We start from the raw sequence: 22992 nt of genomic DNA on the forward strand, positions 1-22992 counted from the left end.
TGTAAAACATAGCAGCTCATACTGCCAATTTCTGATGAAGCTAAACACTACACAACATCTAATATTATTCACTTTGAAGCAGTTGATGCAAATGAGCCTAATTCACATTTCTGTCTCCCAAAAATGTTGAAAGTTTACCTGACTCTTGAACGGAAACACGTCTAGTATCTCTGCAAGTATTTGGTTTCTAAGATATGTGTGAAAGGTCTGTTTTTTACTCTTTTAGCTAATGTGATTGTGCAAAGCGCCATCCTCAGCCTGTCTCTCTGGCTCACGCTCATCACAGGACGTTCTTCTTTCTTTTCTTTTTTTTGTGATGGGCCGTGGGACAGGAAGATGTTGCTGTGAGGGAAAGGTACACACAGCCTGTTAATGTGCACCCCCCCTCTGATGTTGTAAACCAGCCAGAACGTTCCAGAACGTCTGACTTAACTTAATTCAAGTAATCATGTTTAGGAGCAAAGGTCTGGTCTGAATTAGCCCAGCCTAAAACAAAAGTTCCCTTTAATTTGATCCTGGATTTATCATGCATATTGTCTGGGGGACGCTCAATCAGTGACTAAACGGATTAAATGCAAGAGTGTAAAAGCCAAACAACAATTGTGTGTTCCAGGTACCCATGGGGGAACGCTGGGAGTGTAAAAAATGACATCAGGATCTACAGTGTGTCTATGATTTGAAAATCAATATGAGTCATTAGATGGATGAGAGCATCGCAGCATGATGGTGTGGGAAAAGAGACATGTGACATCACAGAGGCTTTAGGGGCCAACCCAAAGCTGAGCTAGCATGAAAAGTGGCCCCTTGCTCTGTACTGTACCCAGGCCTGGGGAGTAATGGATTACTTCAAACGGGATAACGTAATCAGGATACAGCAGAAAAAAGGCATCTATTTTCTCTTAGTTACATTAAAAAAAGATTTAATTAGATTACTGCATTTCTGAAATATGGGGATTACTATCAGGATTACAGTTTGAGTAAATCTAAAAAGATCATATAGTGTTTGTTGTAAAGGATCAGATGTTATCTCTTCTCTTTAAACTGTACTGTTCTGTAGGATAATACTTTAAGTGTGAATCCATATATTCATCAAATAGTGTGTGTGAGCTGAACTGTGTTTATGAAACTAAAACGGAGCATTTCTGTCAGCTCAGATTTTATTCCTGTTTTTTAAACTGTAGTGTGTGCTCATGTGTTTCAGTGTTGGTGTGTAGGCTGCTGCCTGGATATGCTGAGTGAAAGGCAGCTTTTCCTATCAATACAATCCTTTCTGATCCTAAATATCTTGGTTTCTTATTTTCTAAATTCACATCGTTCTGTTGTCTTATACATTTAAATAAAAACATCTTATTAATATTTCTGTTGGCATAATACATTTATTAAAATCAACGGTTCATTTTCTTCAGTGTGCCAGGCACGCTACCTTTAGCGGTCCCAAAGGAGCTCTAATCAAAAACAAAGATGGAGAGAGTGCTGTTCTTGAGCGCGGGGGGGGGGGGGGGTAAGGAACCCCCAAAGGTTCCAGCCACATGGTCTGTATCACGCTTTGATCTCACCAGAGGAGTCATGACTTCAGGCCCAACACATCATCATTACACATCAGTTACACAGCACCCTCACACACTGACGAGGAACCATCAAACAGCAGTCTGGTTCATTGTTATGAACATTTATTGGACATAATGGGTATACAGATGTCATGCTTATTTACAGATTATAAAAATTAAAAAACAAAATAAAACCATGAAAATATTTACACATTTTTACTAACGCCCAAAAAAAGGCAATTTTGGCATCATGGGAAAGATCAAACTCTTCATGGTTTGAGAAATAAAACTGCAGTAAAACCACAAAGGGGCCCGAACCATTCAACTGCAGTTTCATCTATTTAACTATTGTTGAGTTCAAAAATAAGCACGAAACATTCACACACATGACATCACACACGAAGAACACAAAGTACACATTCATAGAAAAACATGAGGTAGTCAAATGGTTACAAAATACAATCAATTACTAGATGGTGGATTTGTGCTCCACTTACAGCTGTTGTTCAGCAGTAACTATAAGTCCTATAGGAAAGGCATCTTTTGCTTCCATAATAACGCCTATTTGATCTGATACAGCATCATTATGTCATATTGCCCCCTTGTCTCCTAAAAATGACGCCTGACTACAACTCAACTGTATTTTCATTTACTTTCAAGGTAAATATGTTTTCCCCCGGATTATAGTGGCAGTTTTAAACACATGCTTAACGTTGTGAAGTGAAACATAAAACATGGTTAGGTTTTGGTAAAAGATCATGTTATAGGTCAGAATGAGTTTGCTCCGTAACAAAGGTTATTTGCCCAAGTTAAGGATGTTATACAAGTTGAAATGCGTATCTAAGTTGAAATAAGTCAATGCAGACGTCATCAGTATGTTGTAGTAAGTGCGTAATGTAAGTTAAATTGCATACGTAATATTAAATTACGTCTTATTTGCGATACGTGAAATAAGTTTCCCTCAAAGCATATTTTAGATTTCAGTTTCGTTTGAGGTTAACATCATTTAAAGGAGACGAGGCACTGAGGCAGTAAGCATGAGGGCATGTTTATATTTTTGAATAAATCTCATGAACTGTATGATCAGTTTGATTGAATATTCCAAAATGATCTGAATTGAGAAGGTTAGATCCAGGACACAACATGACGCTCGGCCACTTAACAGCTGGAGTTAGCGCGGGGGGGGTAATTACTCATGGGAGATGGACAGTAGATAAGAGAACCTCAAAACTAAAGGAATGTCAGAAAGCAGAGATCCCACAATGAGCGCTGATCGTAGGCTTCCCTCTCTGCAGGACATGGGGGTGTTCACAGCACCACATCTCATGCTGTTTATTTACTGAGGAACTGAAGGTTAGGCACACACCTGGCAACATGTCTGCTAACACAAACAAGCTCTATTGTTCCCAAGAGGCTCAACTACTCAAGAAAGTGTTTTGAAAAACAGTTGAGTTTCCAGAAACAAAAAAACAGATAGTTGGGTTTTTTCCACCCTCCATTCTCTCTTAATATATACACACACATTACACATTCACATGTGTTATGACACAATCAACAATGACTTACAATAGCTTCAAATCTCAATAAATATGATGTCAAAGTTAGTTTGTATCAAAGAGTATACTTGTTTTATACTCTATATATCAAATAGATTTTAAAAAGGTGAATCATTTTGTATCTCCATATTTAATTGTCATCAGTTAAAGTGTCAGAAAGCCGTGCCATGAGGCCTCTATGAATAAATCCCGTCACACACACGTGTGTATTGTATTAGCATATCCACAGTTCACAGTACATTAACACACATACAAGACAATAGGTTGCTCTTGGTAAATATATTCCAAAATATAATTTTATACACAAATATATATGTAGACTCTGTTCCCTCTGTAGAAAGCTTTACACATGTTTACATAAGATAAAAAGCTTTGAGATAATATACATTCTGTTTTTCTTGTCATGGTTCTGGAGCTCAAAGGGCCCACACACACTCTGAGAAACACATCCAGGTTAGAGGAAGGCACCACAGCAAACATTCATATTATTCTGAGGTGGAGGTGGGGGGGGGGGGGGCAGTCGGGTGATGCACTTTAAAAAAAATAAGAAAATAAAAGATATGTCCATAACAATGAGCTGCAGCTTATATAACAGTCAGGGCCGAGATAAGAGATCTACACTGCACACTGTGGCTGTATAGTGTCAAACATCTGCTCTAACTGTCTGATACGCTGAGAAACATTCACTGGATTTATCTTTTCATTATTTATCAAAAAAAAAAGCCAAATATTTCACTTCATACCGTTTCGCAATTGTGAGGATTTCCTGTGTTTGTGAATGTAAACAGTCCTCAAAAGGGTCCGTGGGGAAATGGACGGGGTCCTAATTTGTAACATCATGATTCTTCTTTTATCACTTTTAAAATGATAAATGGTATTAACTTGTAACTGATAAACTGGTCTAATCTTAAAGTACAAGAACAGAATTTGCACACACTCTTAACCGCCTAACATTTGAGAGTATTTACAATATTTACACAAATATACAGGTCCTTAGAGAATAGTTTAGCATTTTGGGAGCTATGCTATGTTATGCAGAATTGAAAGCACAGACATGAGAGTGGTAAATATCTTCTGAGCCTGTCTCCTAAAGGTCACGCTGCCATACAAGAAAACTGCATTTTGTATTTTTTTATACACCGGGAATTATTGTGAGTTTAAACAAAAGTAGCAATCAAAACTACTTGGATATTTAAAGTAAAGGATAATGGTTCGAATTTAATTTACCTAGAAAAGTGACCTACATGACCTCAATAAACCTACTGAATACGTAAGTTAAAATGAACATTTGACTTTTGGTTTAGCAGTAGTAAGTAGTTCGTTTGACCTATTTACCCACAGAACTCTACGCAGACTTTCATTTGAAACATGATTACGCTACGTCGAACCCAAACGAAGAACGAGAGAACAAATTCATTTACATCGAAACGTATTTGACATATCATATGGTAATGTAACTTTTAGGAGACCGAGGGTCTAACTTTTGGATGGCAAGCAAAGAAAGGGATTCCCAAAATGTGAAACTATTCCATTAACAATGACCAAAAAAAGGGAACCCATAATGCCCCTGTGAAACTCTGCAAAAGAATGGACTCAACTGAAATGCAGTACTATTACCACATAGAAAAAGGCACTGGTGACATTTCTTTTGCCAACCTACGTGTATAAATCCATTATAAGGGAAGAATTATTACAAAATTTGGCATTCTATCAGCATGTCTTTCACATTGTTCTTTCACATTTGTTGGCGAATACTCTTCTGCATACATTCAATATCTATCTTGCATTTTTAAAAGCCATCTCTCGGTCAAGATGGCGACTTATGTCATACTGCACTTTTGTCCGCATGTTAATAGTGGTTGCTTCGCCACCTTTAAGGTTGCGTGTTGTGAAGTGTAACAGTCCAGCCATTAACATCTCACGTATTAATACTGACATCACTGCAGCCCGGTTGCTTTCCTTGCTGTCGCAGTACACCTGCTCATTACAGACAGCCTACATCTCACCATTTAAGACCAAAACAAAAGGCTTTTGCTCAGAAAAAAACAGCATTAGGATTGGAATGAAATGCCTTGCATAAACGTATTTTCCTGTACTAAATATGAGTTGAGGCTGCCAAGCTCACTACTTTTACACAGCAGTAACACCAGGACAGTTTATTACTCTGGCACAAAAGGAATTTACAGGACCAAAGGTGTTTTTGTGTGTTTTTGTGTGACCTTTTACATTCCCGTAATAATTCCTTTCATGGAAGGAGTAGAACAAAGCGGTCCCTGTGAACCTTGGGGTCCGGGCAGGGGTCCGGGCAGGGGTCCGGGTCGGGGCTACGCCGTGCTGCTGCTGGAGCAGGGCGTGCTCTGAGTGCTGCCCACACTGTGGCCCGGGCTGCTGTTCTCTGAGGCCGGGAGGGGCTTCTGGACCTGCTGCCTGCCAGCTGTCTCACCTACACAGGGGGAGAGAGCAGGAGAGGGGGTGAGGAGGGGTGAGGACCAAAGGGATGTAGAATTTATTTCATATATATTACAGAAAGGAGCATGACAAATCGGTTTGCTTAAAGCTACAAATTGTCCTCCTCCTACAGTACATGCTGGAACCTTCATTGTACCTCTTTAAAGAAAAAAGTACTTTTTAATCTCCTACCGTTTACTATGACTGTCACCACCTGACATAAATCTTACACTTTATATCAAATACAATTCTTTATCATGACGTTTTGTGACTAGCCATCACACATTTTCACTCAATCATGAGCAAAAAAGGATCCAGTTTCAGTACAAAGACCTTGGCTAAAAACTGCAAGAAGAACTCTGGATTTGATCTGTGCTAACTTTTACCATCTTCAAGCACAATCTGCTACAGATTTACAAAGTGTTTTCAACTGCTTGGACCCACAAAATGTCACCTCAGAGCGCCCAGAAACAACCAGTCACATCCTATCTGTCAGATGACATTTGGGAGACAAAGAGAAAAGGAGGATTCCTGTTCATGGAATTCATTTCTTTGGTGATCTGGATTCAATTAGCCTAGCTTTAGTAGATACAGCAGAACAAACACAGGACAGGACCTACTGACTGGAGCTCAAACCACTGACTGGTTTATTGTTCTATGACTAAATAAGCATTTCATTTTGTAGACTCTTGGGATCCAGCGCTTTAAATGAAGAGGGAAAATAAAAGTGTTTACATTTGTTTACAAAAAATGTCTCTGACAGACAATGAACAGCTTTGGAAGTACAGCCAAGTCTGGGTTTCATTTGAGTATTTGGCACACACGTACGTGTTAGTGAAGTCTTTCCCTTGTTTGTTTCCTAGATTTATTTCGCCCTAATACATAGAGAATGTTTCTCTAAGATAAAGGTTTTCCCATCGATAGTCTTGTTTTTACCTACATTTGAGTGTGACTATAAGAATATATGGGTCCACTGGCGGTCGTGCATCCCGCTCCCTCTTTGGGGCCCCTTAGTTCTGCTAATGTTTACCAGAGCAGAGCTGCCAGAGGTCTTTCCCTCGCAGGACCAAGAGCTCTTGAAAACAAAGAAGCTTGGATTCCCCTCATCTGTAAGGAAATGTAAATTCCAAGGTCCAATATTATCTTGGTGAGAGGAGAGATAAAGGCTGTTTTTATGTCACAGAAACGTATTGTGTATAAAAACTCTGACTCAAGGGGCAATTTGCCTCTGAACCTAAAATGTCTAAATCAAGACCTGGGACCAGATCAACATGTCGATGTATCCTTGGACAAGATACTTAACCCAGAGTTGCTCCCGATGGCATGGCCAGCGGTGTATGAATGTTTGTGAATGTGAAAGTGGCACTGCTCTGTATGGGGGAGGGGGGAATGATGACTTGTAATAGTAATAGCGCTTTGAGGGGCCGTAAAGACTGGATACAGTGCTATATAAGTACAATCCATTTACCATTCACCATTGAAACAGTGATCAGATAACAATTTTTATCTGATGATGGCACTGGATTAAAAGTGACAATTAATACTAAATGGAACATGAATGTATCAAACAAAGGTTAAGGCGATGTCATCTGACAGCTGTCAAGGAATAACACACAAAACGAACTTCTCAGTGAGGAAAGGTCAGTAGAGGAAAGGTCAGAGGATCGCCAAAGGCACAAGAATCCTTCTTTTGGAGACATGAATGGCGGGACAACATTTCATGACATTCCAAGCTATAGTTTCACCATGAAGGGGATCTCACTTTAAAAAACACACAAACTAGCTACTAATACATAATGAAACTTTGTTAAAGCCATGCTTCAAAAAGCATGTTTCCTAGTCGTACATTTCTTGCTGTCACTAATGTTTGCGGCCTTTCAGTTGTATTCATAGCCAAATAGTATTTAATAACATATTTCTAAACCCTGATTTTTGGAGGTGACATTTACCATTGGTACTCTTCGATGCAATTATTTCTAAAATCTTTTGTGTATGTGGTTTCAAATAGTGAGCAGAGGTAGAGAGCAGATCTCTCAACGGACATGACTGCAGCCCTGGCAGAATGCATGTTGAATGTGCCAACATAATGAGCAGGATGTCAGATCATACATTAAGGGTTCTTAGAGACACTTTGGATTGCCCTATATGGAGTAAAACTGCAATGGATAAAAAACCTTTAATGTAATGCCAATGAGTAGTAACTTCAAAATAAGTTTATTTCTCAAGAAATGTTGTCCTCAGACCCTGAGGGGATAGACCCACATCTCTTTTCATGTTCCATCCTTCTTTACACAAGTTTAAAATACACCCTGAACTGATATGTTGGTGGTTTCTTAGGGGATCTACATACTTGGGGTTTATAAGGAACTGCCAATATTGCCTTGTAAGGTAATTTCAGCAAAGACAGCTTTACATGCCCCGCTAAAGCCTATTTTAATAACATCAGCAAGAACATATTGTAAAACTCTTTCCAGAATTACTATCCTAACACCTGTTTCTCTCTCCATGCTTACTTCTTATATCGTTGGAAAACCATCTAATAAGAGTCTCTTGGAAACCCATCAAACTTTAGTCAAGTGGCTTTCTAAAGAGGAGCCAATATCAATGTTGTGATAAAGATAAGGCCACTGAAATCTGACATCTGATCTTTTTTATGCTACACGAAATCCTGTTCAGTAAACAAAAGATTTAGAATGAGTGGAACAGTTTGTAATAGTTCTGACAATGTGTCCGGATCTTTGGATGATTTACTAATCCATTTAATCTGTCCAACTGTAAGCTTTTGTTCTATGCGTAAACTCAAACACGTTGTATTTTCTGAGAACACCCTGACCCCTTTATAAAAGACGTCCATGGTGAACACATCAGCCGCAGGGCCAGCAGGTCAATGGCATGGCTGATCACCAGTCAAGCAGCAAAGCCAATGAGAACAGGGCAGCTCTGTGCAACGGTGAACTCCAGAGAGCTGCTGGGAGCGCACTTCCTCCCGGGGGTCAGCAGGGGTCGGCAGGCTGGGGACGATGGGGAAGCTCTTGGCATCTAATGGACAGATTGTGTGTCCTTTTCCTGTGAGGGCCACTAAACCCAACAACGGGGGTTTCCAACTCGTCCCAGCCATTGTACTGAGAGTATTCGTTGACCACCCCGCAGCTCCCAAAACATGCAATGGCAGGAAAGAGAAGAGCCCTCGCTGCTGACCAACAGGATATATTTACAGTAGAGGAGTCAATCTGTTATTGTGAACCGGCCTCTGTCAGCAGCAGGATGTTTGGCATTCCCAGCGGCACATTTCTGGCACCCGGACACTGGAGCATTCTTTAGCGTCTTATCTTTTCATTAGTGTAGAGAGGTGAGCGGGGCCGGGGAGCAGCAGGTAAAGGACCTACCTGTGTGTGAGTAGATAAACCACAGGGCTCCGGTCAACAGAGCCCCAATCACGAAGGCTGCGAAGGCGATCCCCACCACTGTGGGGGTGTCCAGCACATATAGCGTGTCTGCAAACAGAAGAGCACACCGTTCATAACTTGGAATAACACATTAAAATATACATAATAATAAGTATTTATATCAATAAATTGTAAGACAATCATCAAATGTAATTAAATGTATACATCATTTAGGATAAGGCGCTTATTGTCATTGTGATGTTAAACACAAAAATTGTTTTTGGTTTGGAAGCACTCTCCAATAACTCATATAAATATATAAAAAAAATGAAAAATGTTTTTAAATAGTCATAGTTATGTACTGTACATACACTGTGCATAACAATTACATAAAATCAGGAAATATATATCTTATTGGTTTATGTAAGCCAGATGTATTTATTTAATTATTCATTTTCAAGTCTCATTTATTTATGTAATACTTAAGGGCTCCATATAATTCACATACATGTTAATATAAATAGAAGAGAATAATACATCTTGAAACTTGAAATGACTTACTATCATCATCAGGATACGGTGGTGTTCCAGAAGGAGGAACTACGACAAAAATAAAAATGAAAGTATGTGTCATTATCACGTACGCGCATCACATTCATACATAGTGAATCGTTCAGAAGGTCAGCTGTCAGCTCCAGGCCAGAGGACCAGAACATTACTGATACTGCCCTGAGTTGATAAGCAATTCTCTGAGGAATGTGACTCAGAAACCTGAACCAGGAAGAGAGCAGCCATACTATCAGCTGATGAACCTACTGACTCTGAACACTGTATTTCAAGCCCTCATAATGATGTCTTAACAAACAACACAAAGGCTCTTTGTAATCTAAAGAGGCGAGCCTGGTGCACGTCCAAGACTCAGGCACAATGCACGCTATTCTTGGAAAGAACACCTTTGAGTTTTCCTTTTGCATAATGAATGATGACAGGTCATCAGAGAGCACTTTAATGTCAGAGGGGACGATGGCCAGAGGACGTCCTCTCTGCCAACCTCCAACCTAGATTTAAATATAATCACTTTTACAAACTGACTAAGAAAGTTTCATTCATCATCAAAGTTTTTGGATATGTACTTTTCATCGCTCAAAAGCATTTAAAGAGTTATTTGACCACCCAGAGTCAGAGATATCAAAACAGAATCATCCAAAATAGTGTCTGATTGTGGCAAGAGATCGCATTACAGTTTTATATCACAGATCATGGCAAAGAAAAATATTTATGAAAAATATGAAAGTATTGATTGTGCAATAAGCAACTAAATTATAACTTTTCATTATTAATTAATGAACCCTGATTGGGAATAGCACCATTGCACACATGTAAATAATTCAGCATCTACTGTAGCAGGCTTTGACTTTTATTAAAATGCAACCCTGGCTGTTTCATTCTGTCTTATTTTATGAATGTACAAAAATAAAAAGCATGAGAGTCAGTGTGCAAGGTTTCTGTGCAGAACGATCTGTATTGGATGACAGATTTAATAAAATGCATAAATGCATAAATGGACTTAAACTGGACTCATATTTAATTTTTTATGTGGAGAATTGACATGACTATCATCTTATAGCTCCCATGGTTAAACTGAAACTCAATGTATCCTTTCATATAACGCCTTGATGTCTTTGGGGAACTATTCCCTTCTGGACGCCTGTCAGTTCTTACATTTTTCTGACTATTTCAACAGAACCACACAGCACCCCTGAAGTTAAAATCATGACTTATGTTCCTCTGCCAGAGTTGAAAGAGGCCTCTATTATCTCTAGAAACGTCATTTGTTTATGTACGTTTTCTTGCCATGGAATGAGAGAGAATGTTTTTGTTTGACTCTGATCTCTCCTCACACAGCGCGGAAACCACTGATATCCTCTTCTGCAAGACCCTTGACATTGGATGTTCTTATTTATAAAGCCCAGTACAGTTGACTCGACAGTTCAAAACGTTGTTACTGTAATAAGCTTGGTCTATGAGGCTATTAGCACCCAACTAAATGAAATGATGATATACAGTTGTTTTATATAGTGATCCAGGCTGCTTGTTTTGTTTGCCTTCGTAGCATAAGAGATGCCTTTGTGTTATAAAACCTGCTCTTTGAAATAGGTTTCTTTTCACTGTGCTTATTGCATATTTGTGTTGACTTAATCGGTGCCATGGAAAATAAACCTGCTGCACCTGCTGGATGTTGGTGTGGCTGTGCATGTTTCTCACCCTAGCTCAGCTAACTCACTCATACTTTAACAACAAGTTTCTGATCACCAATTTCTTCAGGAGCTTGCTAACATTAACACTGGACTTCTGTGCCAAAAAATGACCACATCTACTGTTTATCTCTGCGCGACCCTACATTCATTTCAGTTCAGGAATGTTCTGTACAACTCTGGCCCCTCACGCTACAGCCAGGCTGATACCAGATTGTTGAAGCCGATACTTGTATTTGTATAGTTTTGCGTATGGCCACATCCAACAATTGTTTTTACTATCAATTAGCCTATTTTGTCTTAATTGGTCAAAAGTGTCAAAAAAGACCAAGTCGTCATATTAAAATGGCTTGTACTGTCCGGCAAAAGTCTAACCACTCAAAGGTATAATGATAAACCATGGTAGTTTAGCATTATCAGTACATTTGAGAGGCTGGAGCCAATCCATTTGTTTTTGTTTTTAAATAAATAATTTAAACAATTAAACAATTTTGAAAATAAATGGTCATATATTTCAGTGGGGCCAGGAGCATGACAAATCGGTTTGCTTAAAGCTACAAATTGTCCTCCTCCTACATGCTAGAAAAAAGTACTGTTTAGTCTCCTACCATTTACTATGACTGTCACCACCTGACATACACCTTACACTTTAGATAAGATACAATTCTTTATGATGAGGGCCCAACACTGAACATTTGATTGGTTATAACAGAAGACACAAAATGGTCTAAGCCCCCAGGTTTCCCCTAATACAACGTTTGTATGAATATCATGTGTGATTGTAAATCGGAAGCAAATCATTTCAAACATATTTGCCAGTGCTTGTCTTTGCTTCTGTTGGGCAAAGTATGTTTATCACACTCTTTTATACTACCACTAACACTCTAAATCTTTTTTATTTCTCTATGGCAATTTCATGTTGCTTATAAGCTTAAATATAAGACAGTACAATATATGTACCAAGGCTTTCCCCACTATATAGCTGGTTTGATAGGTTTATTTTTCCGCTACTTGCTTGCCCCCCCCCCCCCTGACCTGTCTGCCTCTTTTCCCCTACTCCCCCCCCTCTGCCCGACTTGTGAAGCGACCTTGGGTTTCGTGAAAGGTGCTATATAAATATTATGTATTATTATTATTATTATTATTATTATTATTATTATTATATCCACATTAGGCTTAAAAAGTATAATATTGGCCTTGCTGATATATGAGTCATGCTCTAGCTCACACTGATTAAAATGATGTGGTTTATATAAAAGACTTGAGTCAATGAAGTTGACTCAAACTGACCACAGGCTCTGGTTGAAGTCATTGCTCAGAGGGAGGCTGATTTGAAACGCTTTGGCTGACCACCAGAGATCGGGCACTCATGATATCACCCCATCTCAGTTTAGGTCATAATTAGTTAAATGTGAACGTGGTTACCTCAGGCCTCCCCCCCACATTTGCGGGCTGAACTCACTCACAGCCCAGGAGAGTGAATGGAGAGTGGCTAAACAAGAGATGATGGAGGGGCCCTTTAGGGTCTGGCTGGACCTCCACTCCCCTCACACTCCTCCCCCTCTCTAGTGGAAGGCGGAGGCCACAATGAAAGTCCTAAGTGAAAACAACTGGTGCTGTATGACTCCTTTTTTTCCACCCCTCCCTCAGCATGGACCGGTCCAGAGCAGCCGAACTGGGCTTCTGTGTTTGCACACGCCCCTTTACTGCAGTCCACCACATGCTAGTATGTACACACACCCAACACTCTTGTGTGCAGACGTCAATGTAAACACGGCAAATGTGCATTCCTACGCAACTGCATACACAATCACACAGCACAGTGCTGGTAATGATGAGCAGAGGTGGGGAAGTGATGTTCAGGGTTTTGTGGTTTGGTCTAATCTCAGAGGATTGGACCGCTCAGACTTGATTCTCTCTTTACTCCAGTTTTCAAACCACACTTAACACTCAAAACAATGGAAAATCAGGGCTTCACTTATCATTTGTGGTGCTGATAAAACCAAAAGGAAAATGAGAGAGCTTTGTAGACTTTTATAAATGGTGAACAGGTTGAGCCCATGGCATAAGGTCTACGTTTGTGTGAAAGGTTATATTGTCATCCCCTCTTTACTAACCTGGTTCTTCTGACGGACCAGATCCATCCACCACAACCAGCGGCTTTGTGGACGTCTTGCTGTGCATTACCATCGACAGGATATTTTCCACAGAAGGAGAATCGCAGCTTTCACTCGGTTGTAAGCACTACGTGGACAAAAAAATATCTGAACTTAAAACTAATAAATTAAAAGTGAAAAGCCCAAACTGTGCATGTATGTCACTGTACAGCATTTCATTTTACATTCTATGTTTAGCTCACCTCTATTTGACTTTATAACTTCTCCTGAATTATGTACACATTAGTCTTGCAAAATTCTCGTTTTTTCCTACTTTGTTTATTCTTGCACTTCTTTCATTGTTTTTTTGATTTGTTTTATTGTTAAATGCAAATAAAGTGGAGGAACGTGCTTGCAGGAGATTGTCTAAATTGGACCGAGAACAGTAAGAGAAAAATCAAGATGAAAATCAAGACAGATGTTTGTTTGGTTCTGCAGCTGGATACTTGGCGAATCTCACTTTGATTCATGTTTCCTGATAGTGAAAGGCTTGGGTCAGCCAGACTTAGGATGGGGCACGACTACACCAACTTCAAATCTCCTAAAATAACATCGCTAATAAACTCTCGAGAGACTTGTGCTGTCAAATAATAAAAGATGCAAAAGTATAAAAGTCATTTTGAAAGTAAAGACTGCATACCGGAGGCATTCTTTGGTTTCTCTGAGAACTCTTGGAGCACAGAGACATATCGCAGTGCAGGAAGAGCAGGGACAGGTTGAACTGAGAGTTGAAGGTGAAGCTGAAACTCTGCTTCTCTGCCTGTGTGTGGGGGACAGGGAAGCCCCTCTGAGGGTAGTAGGTGACGGAGTCGTCTGTGGGGCACACTGTCTCAATGAGGGTGTAGTCTGAGGGCACCGTGGGGTCGGAGTTGGGAGAGATGAAGCAGGTTACGATGGTGAACCCCAGCTCCGGATCTGTGGCGGCCGATGTGACCTGAGGAACACCACAGAGAAGAAAATCCTTTATCATTAAATACATATAAAATTGCAATAGCAAACATCTTTATGTTAGTAAGACTGAAGTCATAATTGTTCAGGGAAGTTGTTTCACTTTGTTTTCAGGGAATTCAATGATACTCTGATAAGCACGAGCACCATTATTTATACAGCTCTTATATTCCATTTACACAGAAAGTTGCTATTTTGAATCCACTTGTGATTGGTATTTATCTTTTCACCAACTGTATATCCCAGGATCAAAGAAAATAAGCCATTTTGACAAACTTTTCCAAATGGACAAAATGATATATACATATGATAATATGGAAGTGGTTTCTGTTGGTGACAAACCCTGTCAACACATTACCGATGCTAACTGAAACACATTTCTATAATTGCGATTCATGGTAATATCCCAAAAATGCAATGCTTAAAGTTCCAAAGAATGGCACTAGACTCGTATCACTTAACCTTACATTAAATTTAGAAAGTAGTTCATAATGTCTACAAAATGAAACTATAAAAAAAACCCAAGGATAAATAAATAAAGAATAGCAAAATTGTGTGAGTATATTCTTCCTTCCATGAAAAGTAATAAGACTACCTTTCAATTCTTAACCTGCTGGCGGGGGTCGGTGTCTCTTTTTAAGTCTTTAATTTGAGTTTATTCATGATTATCCTGATAGTGAAAATTCACCATCAACTCCCACACTTAGGATACATTAGGATAACAAGGAATACATATTTTTGAATAATGTACCTTTTCATCCTTCACAACCCCCCTTGAGCATACATGTACATATAAACAGAAAGACTCTTTGTAACCAGCTGGCTCTGTCAGTAAAGCACCTCCCACTGATATCATCATAAATCCTCTTGTCAAAGGACTCCAGAGTATGACCTCTATAATTACTGCTGTGGAATGAGGATGCTGAGACAGACAGGATATGGAGACACGTAGAGAGGAGATACAAATATTAGATTATTACAATATTAGAAATATTACAACTATTAGAGGGTTGAAAGTGAGAGTTTGGTTTTAAGACCTAACAAGATCAAATAGAAACTGACATGGCAGAAACTAATGGATGAAAGAAGAAATAGCTGAACGGCAAGGACACAATATATAGAATAGTCCTTTTATTTCAATGCAACACGTACCTCCACAAAGACTTGCTCCTTTTGTGAAACAGTGTAGAAGGCCTGGCGTGAGGGGTTGTGGATCGGCAGTTTGTTGTACAACTCCATTTTAAATGTCATGTTGCTCACTGGGTGCCTCCCTGGTCCCGGTACAATCCTGGGAAGTGTTTCCTGGTTCTTTCTGTACGTGCAATTGAACTGGGAGGAGAAACAGACAAAAGCCAATGGAAATATCAGCATGGATCTGACGTCTGATTTCAGTGTGCCAGTGTTTGACCACATTAAAGAGGGAGTTCTGACGTTGTGAAATGGTAGAGGTACTTATCCATTGTGAAATATATACAATAGATTGACTGTATATAATCAATCAAACAAAGTTTATTTTGTATTGTTTAAATAAAAGATATAATGTTATTTATAATGTTGGTAGGCCCCCAGTTTGGAATAACAGACGGGATCATGCAATGTTCTGCTGTGAACAGGAGAAGCAGCTGATGGTATTTAGCTGCAGAAAATACAATAGAATAGATAATAATTCACCAAATGGTTTATTTTAAATATTTTGATATTGATATTGATTTTGACTCACTCGACCTTGCCGAGTGAGTGCAGCCATGTGCTTGTGTTCGTGTATTCCAAGTATGCTCAAGTGATGAAAAGACGTATAAAAGTGTTAAAAGAAACTAGCGGTAATGCATAAATATTTATATCGTATATTATCATAATTGAACAGTTAAATGTCAAACATGTCATGTACAGTATGCTGTGCAATAGCTGCCCACTGCTCCTAGTACTATACTCCTGGTACTAGGATGGGTTAAAAGCAGAGAACACATTTCACTGTGTGTGCTGTGTGCTCTGCATGTGTGACCGTTAAAGAGGGTTTCATCCCCCCATACTCTTCTTCTTTCATCCCTCCCAATTCTTCTTCGTCACAGTGCGTCACCGGCTAGCTAAATTGGGCTAATGTCTTTAGTAATATAACCTGTAACCAAATAGTGAGTTGTTTCTGTGTGCTGAAGAGTGTCAGTTAGTGTGTTATCGGGTTAATTGTGAGCAGACTTTTGGTATTTTATGTTTATCTAAGTTGGAGAATGTGAACAAATGTTTAGACAGAGACATCACTTATTAGAACGTGTTGAGTGTATTCCCAAGGCAGTGATGTGCTTGTGTTTGTGTATTTCAGAGATGAAGTAAAAGGATTTTTATTTTAGACGTATACAAGCCTTAGAGTCCCTTTTATGTCCAAGTGTGCAACATTTTTATCAAAGACGTCTGGCTTTGAAGAGAGCATAGATAACAGCGTCAGATCTTTTTTTAATTGGGCTGTCAGACAGGTAAAGTGGTGAAAACATTCTTAATATAGCGTAAACTTAAACTGATACAGGATTTGTTTAGGTGTTAAAATGTGATTTGCTCCAAACCAGTCACTTTTAGTTTCTGTCCTGTAACTCCTGTCTGTTTCTCCAAACAGGGGGACAAGTTGACCTCCATTTACTATAGTTAACACAAATTATGCATAAACCCCCACTTCAAACTATGCTAACTATCCCTTTAGAATGGATCAGGAAATGGAGAAAGAACACAAGAGATACTCTATAGACAAGAACAATAAGTATGACACTGGGAATGGATTAGACAAAGGAAAATAAGTCGGTAGAGGGAGGAAGATGGAGAAACTTCAAAACGGAAAAGGTCAGATCAAGTTCATAAAACAGACATCATGGAAAGAAAGACAGATTGTAAGAGCCAGATGAGTTTTACATGCAGCAAGGGGGTTTATTCCCACTCTGCATGAACTACATAGAGATGTACAGTAGATGCTCTTGTCTATCAACTATCTCCCTGTTGCAGTTCTCACAGAGACAGAACCACAATGGTTCTGCTGTCTTACCCCAATGACGGACTGGTGCTCTGTGGGTTCCGTAAACCTTCTGTTTAACTCCACCGGGTCTCTTGGGAACAGCATGTCTCCTGCTTCTAGATCCTCATAATCCAGCGGACCACCACTCCCATCCTTGGTCTCAGCATGACTTATCAGAACCTGCAATCCACAGAGGGGGCCGTTACTCACAGAACCCAAGCCACATCAGTTAGTGAGTGAAACATAAATCCTTTCCAGATTTTCATATTTCTTTTAAACACATCCAGTTGTGAGAAGTGTTGCTTAAGTCCGGTTGTTCACTAAGCCACAGGCATGAAGATTTGACTATTGGAGAGGAGTTTGCCAAAACATTCTGCAACCAATCATTTGGATTTAAAATGTGGGAATGTCCTGTGGTTTCAGCACTGGGGCTCATCCTGCACAAAAACATAAAACATACTTTAATTTCTCTGTAGAGCAGAAGAATGTCAGGGGCCTGACATGAGGACATGCTTCTCTAAGAAAAGTCAGATTTAATTATGTGAGAGGACAATCTTTGTGACACCAACAGTGTTTTCCTTGAGTCTGTACCAAATGAGTTAGTTGATCTGCCTTTGGTGCCACTGCTGAAGTAAATCAACTTGTCAAAGGACAGAAGAAACAACAGCCCAAGCAGATTATCTCCGAAGTGTGGGGATCTACACAATGAAGTTGAGTCTCATTTGACTGGAGGTCAGAGGTTATCCCTGCATCCAAGTGCAAACACAAAAGGCGACCTTGGACTTGAGCCCAGGTTTTCATTCTGCATCGGACAGAAAATGTATTGTTCCTAATTTCCTCCACAAAAGATCTCAAAAGGTTGGGGAGGAAGTGATTCATCATTGCTTGTTAGAACAAATGCACTGAGTGAATGCATTCCACAATAATGAAGACAACTGGGGCTGTGAGACTGTTCTCACACTGATAACATGACAATGCGCTCATAATTGTGTCATATTGCTATAAAAAAAGGTTTTAACAGTTAGTGGAAAAAGTGTTTAAGCTTCAAGGGTCAGAGAGGATATTTCCTATTAGCTGTTGATGTCTGTTAGCTGGCATTATTGGGAAATATGTTGTCAACTTCTGTGATGCTAGTGGCTTAAACACATTGTTTTCCAAACAGTCCATATAGTGAATACAGTTATGTATCAGCAGTGGTTTATGACTTCTTTGTTTAATTTGAAAATATGGAAGCTGGCCTGCTATGCTAACTAGCTTTTACTCATAAACGGTTTCAACCTAGTAAGCCAGTTAGCCAAGTTAGCGTAGTCAAATAATAGCTAAAAAATGTGGCCCCAGGGCTGGATAACTGCCTGTGTTTTTGATGTCCTACGACCTACTGCACCAAAATGGAGATAAAATATGAAGGGTATTGCTATTAGTGCAGAACTTTTTTTTCTTAAAATAAACAAGTCGGTTGTAATTGTATGGTTGGCAAAAATACATTTGAATTTCAGTTAAAATGTTAAAGTAAAAAAAGTATGACCTGTTTGTTTTAGTAAACACAGCATTTAAAGTGAGTGAATATTGGACTTAGCTTATATTCCCTTACCATTTTGCCTTCCTATATTTGAGTTTATTCAACGCGTATAAGCTTAGAAAATTGCATGTTTTTGCCATTTTCTATGCTTCCTCTTGGATGCCTGCTTACTATGTGGAACCAAATCAATACGTCTTTATGGAGGTTGATACCCTGAAATGTCACAAACACAGAGAGCATGGTGTCTGCAAATGCCAACACACACTTCTAGTGGGAAATGAGGATTGAGAGGGATTCTTTTTATAGTAGTCTATACATAGTTTATTGGGGGAAATCCTACTCATTATGCCTTTGTTTGTACATTATAACCGGGCAGCCAATTTCCATGGTTAAGGTTAAGCAGCTTTGTTGACATGACTTGCTGTAGACTAACATGTAATAATGGGTATTGTACTCACCGAGTTGATGTGGAGGGCCATCGGGCTGCCCTGCATGGGATATACAGTGGTCAGGCAGCCAGTCAGAGGAGTTTCCAGGGTGTAGTGGGTGGCATTTACTGTTGCTTTGCATGCTGGATCTTGGAGCGTGAGGTTGGCATGAGCAAAGCCATTCGCCTGAGGAAACATACAAAAATGGCAACATTGAGTAAAGATCAAAAAAACGTTTACTAACTCATTTTCATAATAACGTTTTAAAAAAGGCGAAGTGGTTGTGTGAGACTTTGGTTCCCAGGAATAAACAAATCCCACAAGGTGGTCTAGCTCCAGCCCCAGCTTCTCCTAATTACAGTGTATGCCAGTTTCCATCCTGTGATGTGGGCTAACTGTGCAGGCCCGTGTTCAGACGCCAAATGTTGGGAAGCCTGCTTCAATGTCAGGGATGTGGTCACTTAAATACAAAGTAATAGAGCAATGACAACATTGTCATTAATGCTAGTTATTTTTACTTTACATTTGGTGACCTAATATCAGGTTTTTCTCAATCAGCAGGCTAACCTGATCTCTGCAGCTCAAAGCCCACACATTAATCATCGATCCATTCAGAGCCCTAATTGGTCCGGACACTCCAGTTCTCTTTGGGTGTTCTGTTGTCCATTGTTTGTTGTTTTCAGTTCATCTTGTCACATCAAGTCTGTGTCGCAAGAGCAGAAATGTGCAAACAAAACACCCAAAGGCAAATGTGATTGATCGGACCATGAAACAATTTTCAGATGTGCGACTTGAAAGGCATTTCAAATAATCGATGACACTGGATTAAGTGTGGTTGGGAAACAAAATATTTCATTGGTTTTGCTCTTTGCTGGAATAAAGCATTATCACGCATTGAATATACAAAATGAACTGTTGTTTTTGTCTATTTAACATGAGAGGGGAACATATCTTAACGGTTTGTTTGTTTACTCTAAGATCATGTTGCTTAATCTGTTTGATGATTTTCAGAAAATGTATTTATTTAACAACTAAGTAATGCACATATTTGATAGCTAATGTTTTCTTTATCTCTACCACGTTAATGCTATAAAGAAATGCTATGTATGTGTGTGTCTGTATGAAAGATGTGGACATTTTTATTTTTGGTAAACGTTAAACATATTTGAAATGATGCCTCCTGGATTGAACCCCAATTAAATTAAACTATTTAAAATAACCATTACTTTAGCTCTGTACGTTTCTAGGCAGAGGGGTCCATAATGGATGAAATCTTGCTCTCCACTCACTTGCAGGCTTTTTTTTTCGATGCTGACCACCATCCTTGTGGCCTCACACTGCACGCTGAGGCCCACGTTCAGAAATTCATGATGGTCCTCGGGCTCTCCGTTCTCCCAAGGCCGCTCATCGATGGAGGGGGGCAGGCCGTCGGACTGAGGCGGGGGGAAGTGGAAGGGCAGGCTGGAGCGCCGGGAAGAAGCTCCCGACCTCGCATGAGGACTGGCGTTACGCAGGATGGAGAGCTCTGGAGGCAACATGCTCTCCAGAGGATCTACCACATCTGGAAATCACAAATTGTAATAAGTTATTATATATATTATATTAGTTATGAAGAAATTGCATCAGCTGCTAAAATGTATCTATGCGCATATTTGTCAAGCTTCACTGGAAAAACTGAAAAACGATTATGTCAACACATTCCTCATAAATGTATTAGGTTAGTTGAAAGCATAATATTAAGTTGAACGTACTTTTTCAACTAAACTTATAATTGATTACCTAATACAGTTATGTGAATCTTTTACATAGTATATTTAATTAAAATCGACGTTTCCGTTTTTTCAGTGTACAACACATTATTTCTGTTTTTGCGCTTCAGTAGAATTAAATTGAGAGGATGTTTTTTTTACCTCTCTCTCTAAGTCGGATAGTGAAGTGGTTAGCAACGGGAGTGCTGGTGTAAGATGTGACAGGACCGTGGCCATGGTCCCCCGCCCACTTGATCAAGGCTTGTGAGCCCGATGGCAAGTTCTCCTTCGGGGATTTTGACCACTGCATCACTTTTTGTGTATTGAAACTAACACTCACGGTATCAGAGGCCTGTGAAAAAGAAAAGCAGAGGTGTTATTTACAGTATCTTGTAGAAAAAGACAACATTTGCATAAGCTCCTTTAAGATGTTCAGGAAACAAAAGACATAGTTTACTGTTCCAGAGATGTTAAACTTCAAGTTCAGTCCTGTTCTCATTCTGTGTCAAGTGTGAATCATGTACAGTGTGAGGTAATGGGCGTGTCACCGCTCAATCAATGCTGAGAAACCAACATGTGAGTTTCCCCCATAAAATGTGTCTCCTGCTCTGATTCAGACCTTTCCCACACATTCAAGTCTCTTAAGCAACTCTGAAGAGAACCCGTTGTGTGACAGAAGCAAGGCCTCAGTTTTACGAGGCTATCATATCACATAAATAGTTGACATAATCCCAAACACTGGTTGCACAAGCACAGCATCCTGTACTGCACTGCTGTCAAGTCAAATTCAAACTGTCAGGAATTTGGCAACAAAAAGGGGTTTTGTGTTTTAGACAGAACATTCTGCTTTGGTTTAACACTGATGATAATGTGTGGCACCTACAAAGCAGTAGTAAAACTAATGTATTTGTTGTCATTGTCTGACTTTGGTAAATCCGAACTAACCCTTAGAAATACAAAAGTAAAAAAATAAGAGAAACAAGCCGATTGAGCCAGTGACAGATGAACAAATCCAGTGTTCTGTGAGTTCAAATTAATTAGGTTACTAAATGTGCCTTTTTCTAGGTGGCTTAAATATGTTTGCTGTTGTCTATCAGAACTATCCCTGAAACGTCTGCTTAATGCATAACAATTGCTTTGTGCTGATGAACGTACTGCAGGCTTTGACCTGGTATCACACTCACACAAGTTGGCAGACACAATATACAGCAGTGACCAGGCAGCTGTACAAACACACCGCGCCTGGTAAAAGAGCAGTGTCATGGCTGCAGCAGCCCTGCAGGAGTATCAGCGTTACACAGTGAGGAAACACAGAACCCCTCACACAGCTCCACTGAAATCAGCACAGCAAATCATACCGTAAATACCGAAAAAGGAAATATTTTGAGAAATGCCCAACATTAGTGAGTCTCTTTCAGTTTTATTGCACTGATTTCTTATTTCACTCCGAAGACAGAAAATGTTCAACATTTAAGCCCTGGAGCAAATACAGTGCTTGGAAAACTGCCAATTCTCCATCAAGATGATATACAGTTAAACTGTTCTTCCAAAGTGTACATATGTCGTATTCTTACAGTTCCTAAGGGTTCTAAGAGACACTAATGAAGATTTAATATCAAATCTGTAAACTCAGCTCTGTTATGTGTAAAACATAGTATATATAGTCCTAAGAAAAGGGCATTCTGATATACTTCAGAAATAAGCCAGTGTTTGTTATTTGTGTGTGGCGAGGAGGTCCTAACAGCTAGCAGCTTAAGAAAACGCCTGAAGAGAACTGCTCATATTTCACATTGTGACTGATGGTGATGGGAAGCAGCTTTGTGCATCTCAAGTGCTGCAGTAGCTTTGGCTCTAAAAATATGTGATGCTCCCACCACCTCCCACTCCTGGCTCTCTCAATGTGATGACATCCTGGAGCTGCCACAATGACATTTCACAGTTCCTCCTAACCTGTTATCCCCCCCCCCCCCTTGCAGCGGGGACCCGGCGCCAATTCAACACACATT

At 39.6% G+C, this 22992-nt stretch overlaps 1 protein-coding gene across 1 annotated transcript in view; it reads right to left on the reverse strand.

The window, feature by feature from the left end:
* Positions 1-1653: 1653 nt before the first annotated feature.
* tgfbr3 (transforming growth factor, beta receptor III) overlaps positions 1654-22992 on the reverse strand; it is an 81901-nt gene continuing 60562 nt past the window's right edge. The window contains exons 8-17 of the mRNA XM_079689120.1: positions 21149-21338; positions 20528-20799; positions 19269-19424; positions 17322-17471; positions 15449-15625; positions 13989-14282; positions 13310-13436; positions 9499-9537; positions 8938-9045; positions 1654-5546 (exon numbers count right to left, since the gene is read on the reverse strand). Of these exons, the coding sequence (XP_079545246.1) occupies positions 5428-5546; positions 8938-9045; positions 9499-9537; positions 13310-13436; positions 13989-14282; positions 15449-15625; positions 17322-17471; positions 19269-19424; positions 20528-20799; positions 21149-21338 (1632 nt within the window). The 3' untranslated portion in view covers positions 1654-5427. The remainder of the gene's footprint in view (positions 5547-8937; positions 9046-9498; positions 9538-13309; positions 13437-13988; positions 14283-15448; positions 15626-17321; positions 17472-19268; positions 19425-20527; positions 20800-21148; positions 21339-22992) is intronic.

This window comes from Notothenia rossii (assembly GCF_949606895.1).
Source record: "Notothenia rossii genome assembly, chromosome: 1".
In the NCBI taxonomy this organism is placed as follows: domain Eukaryota; kingdom Metazoa; phylum Chordata; class Actinopteri; order Perciformes; family Nototheniidae; genus Notothenia; species Notothenia rossii.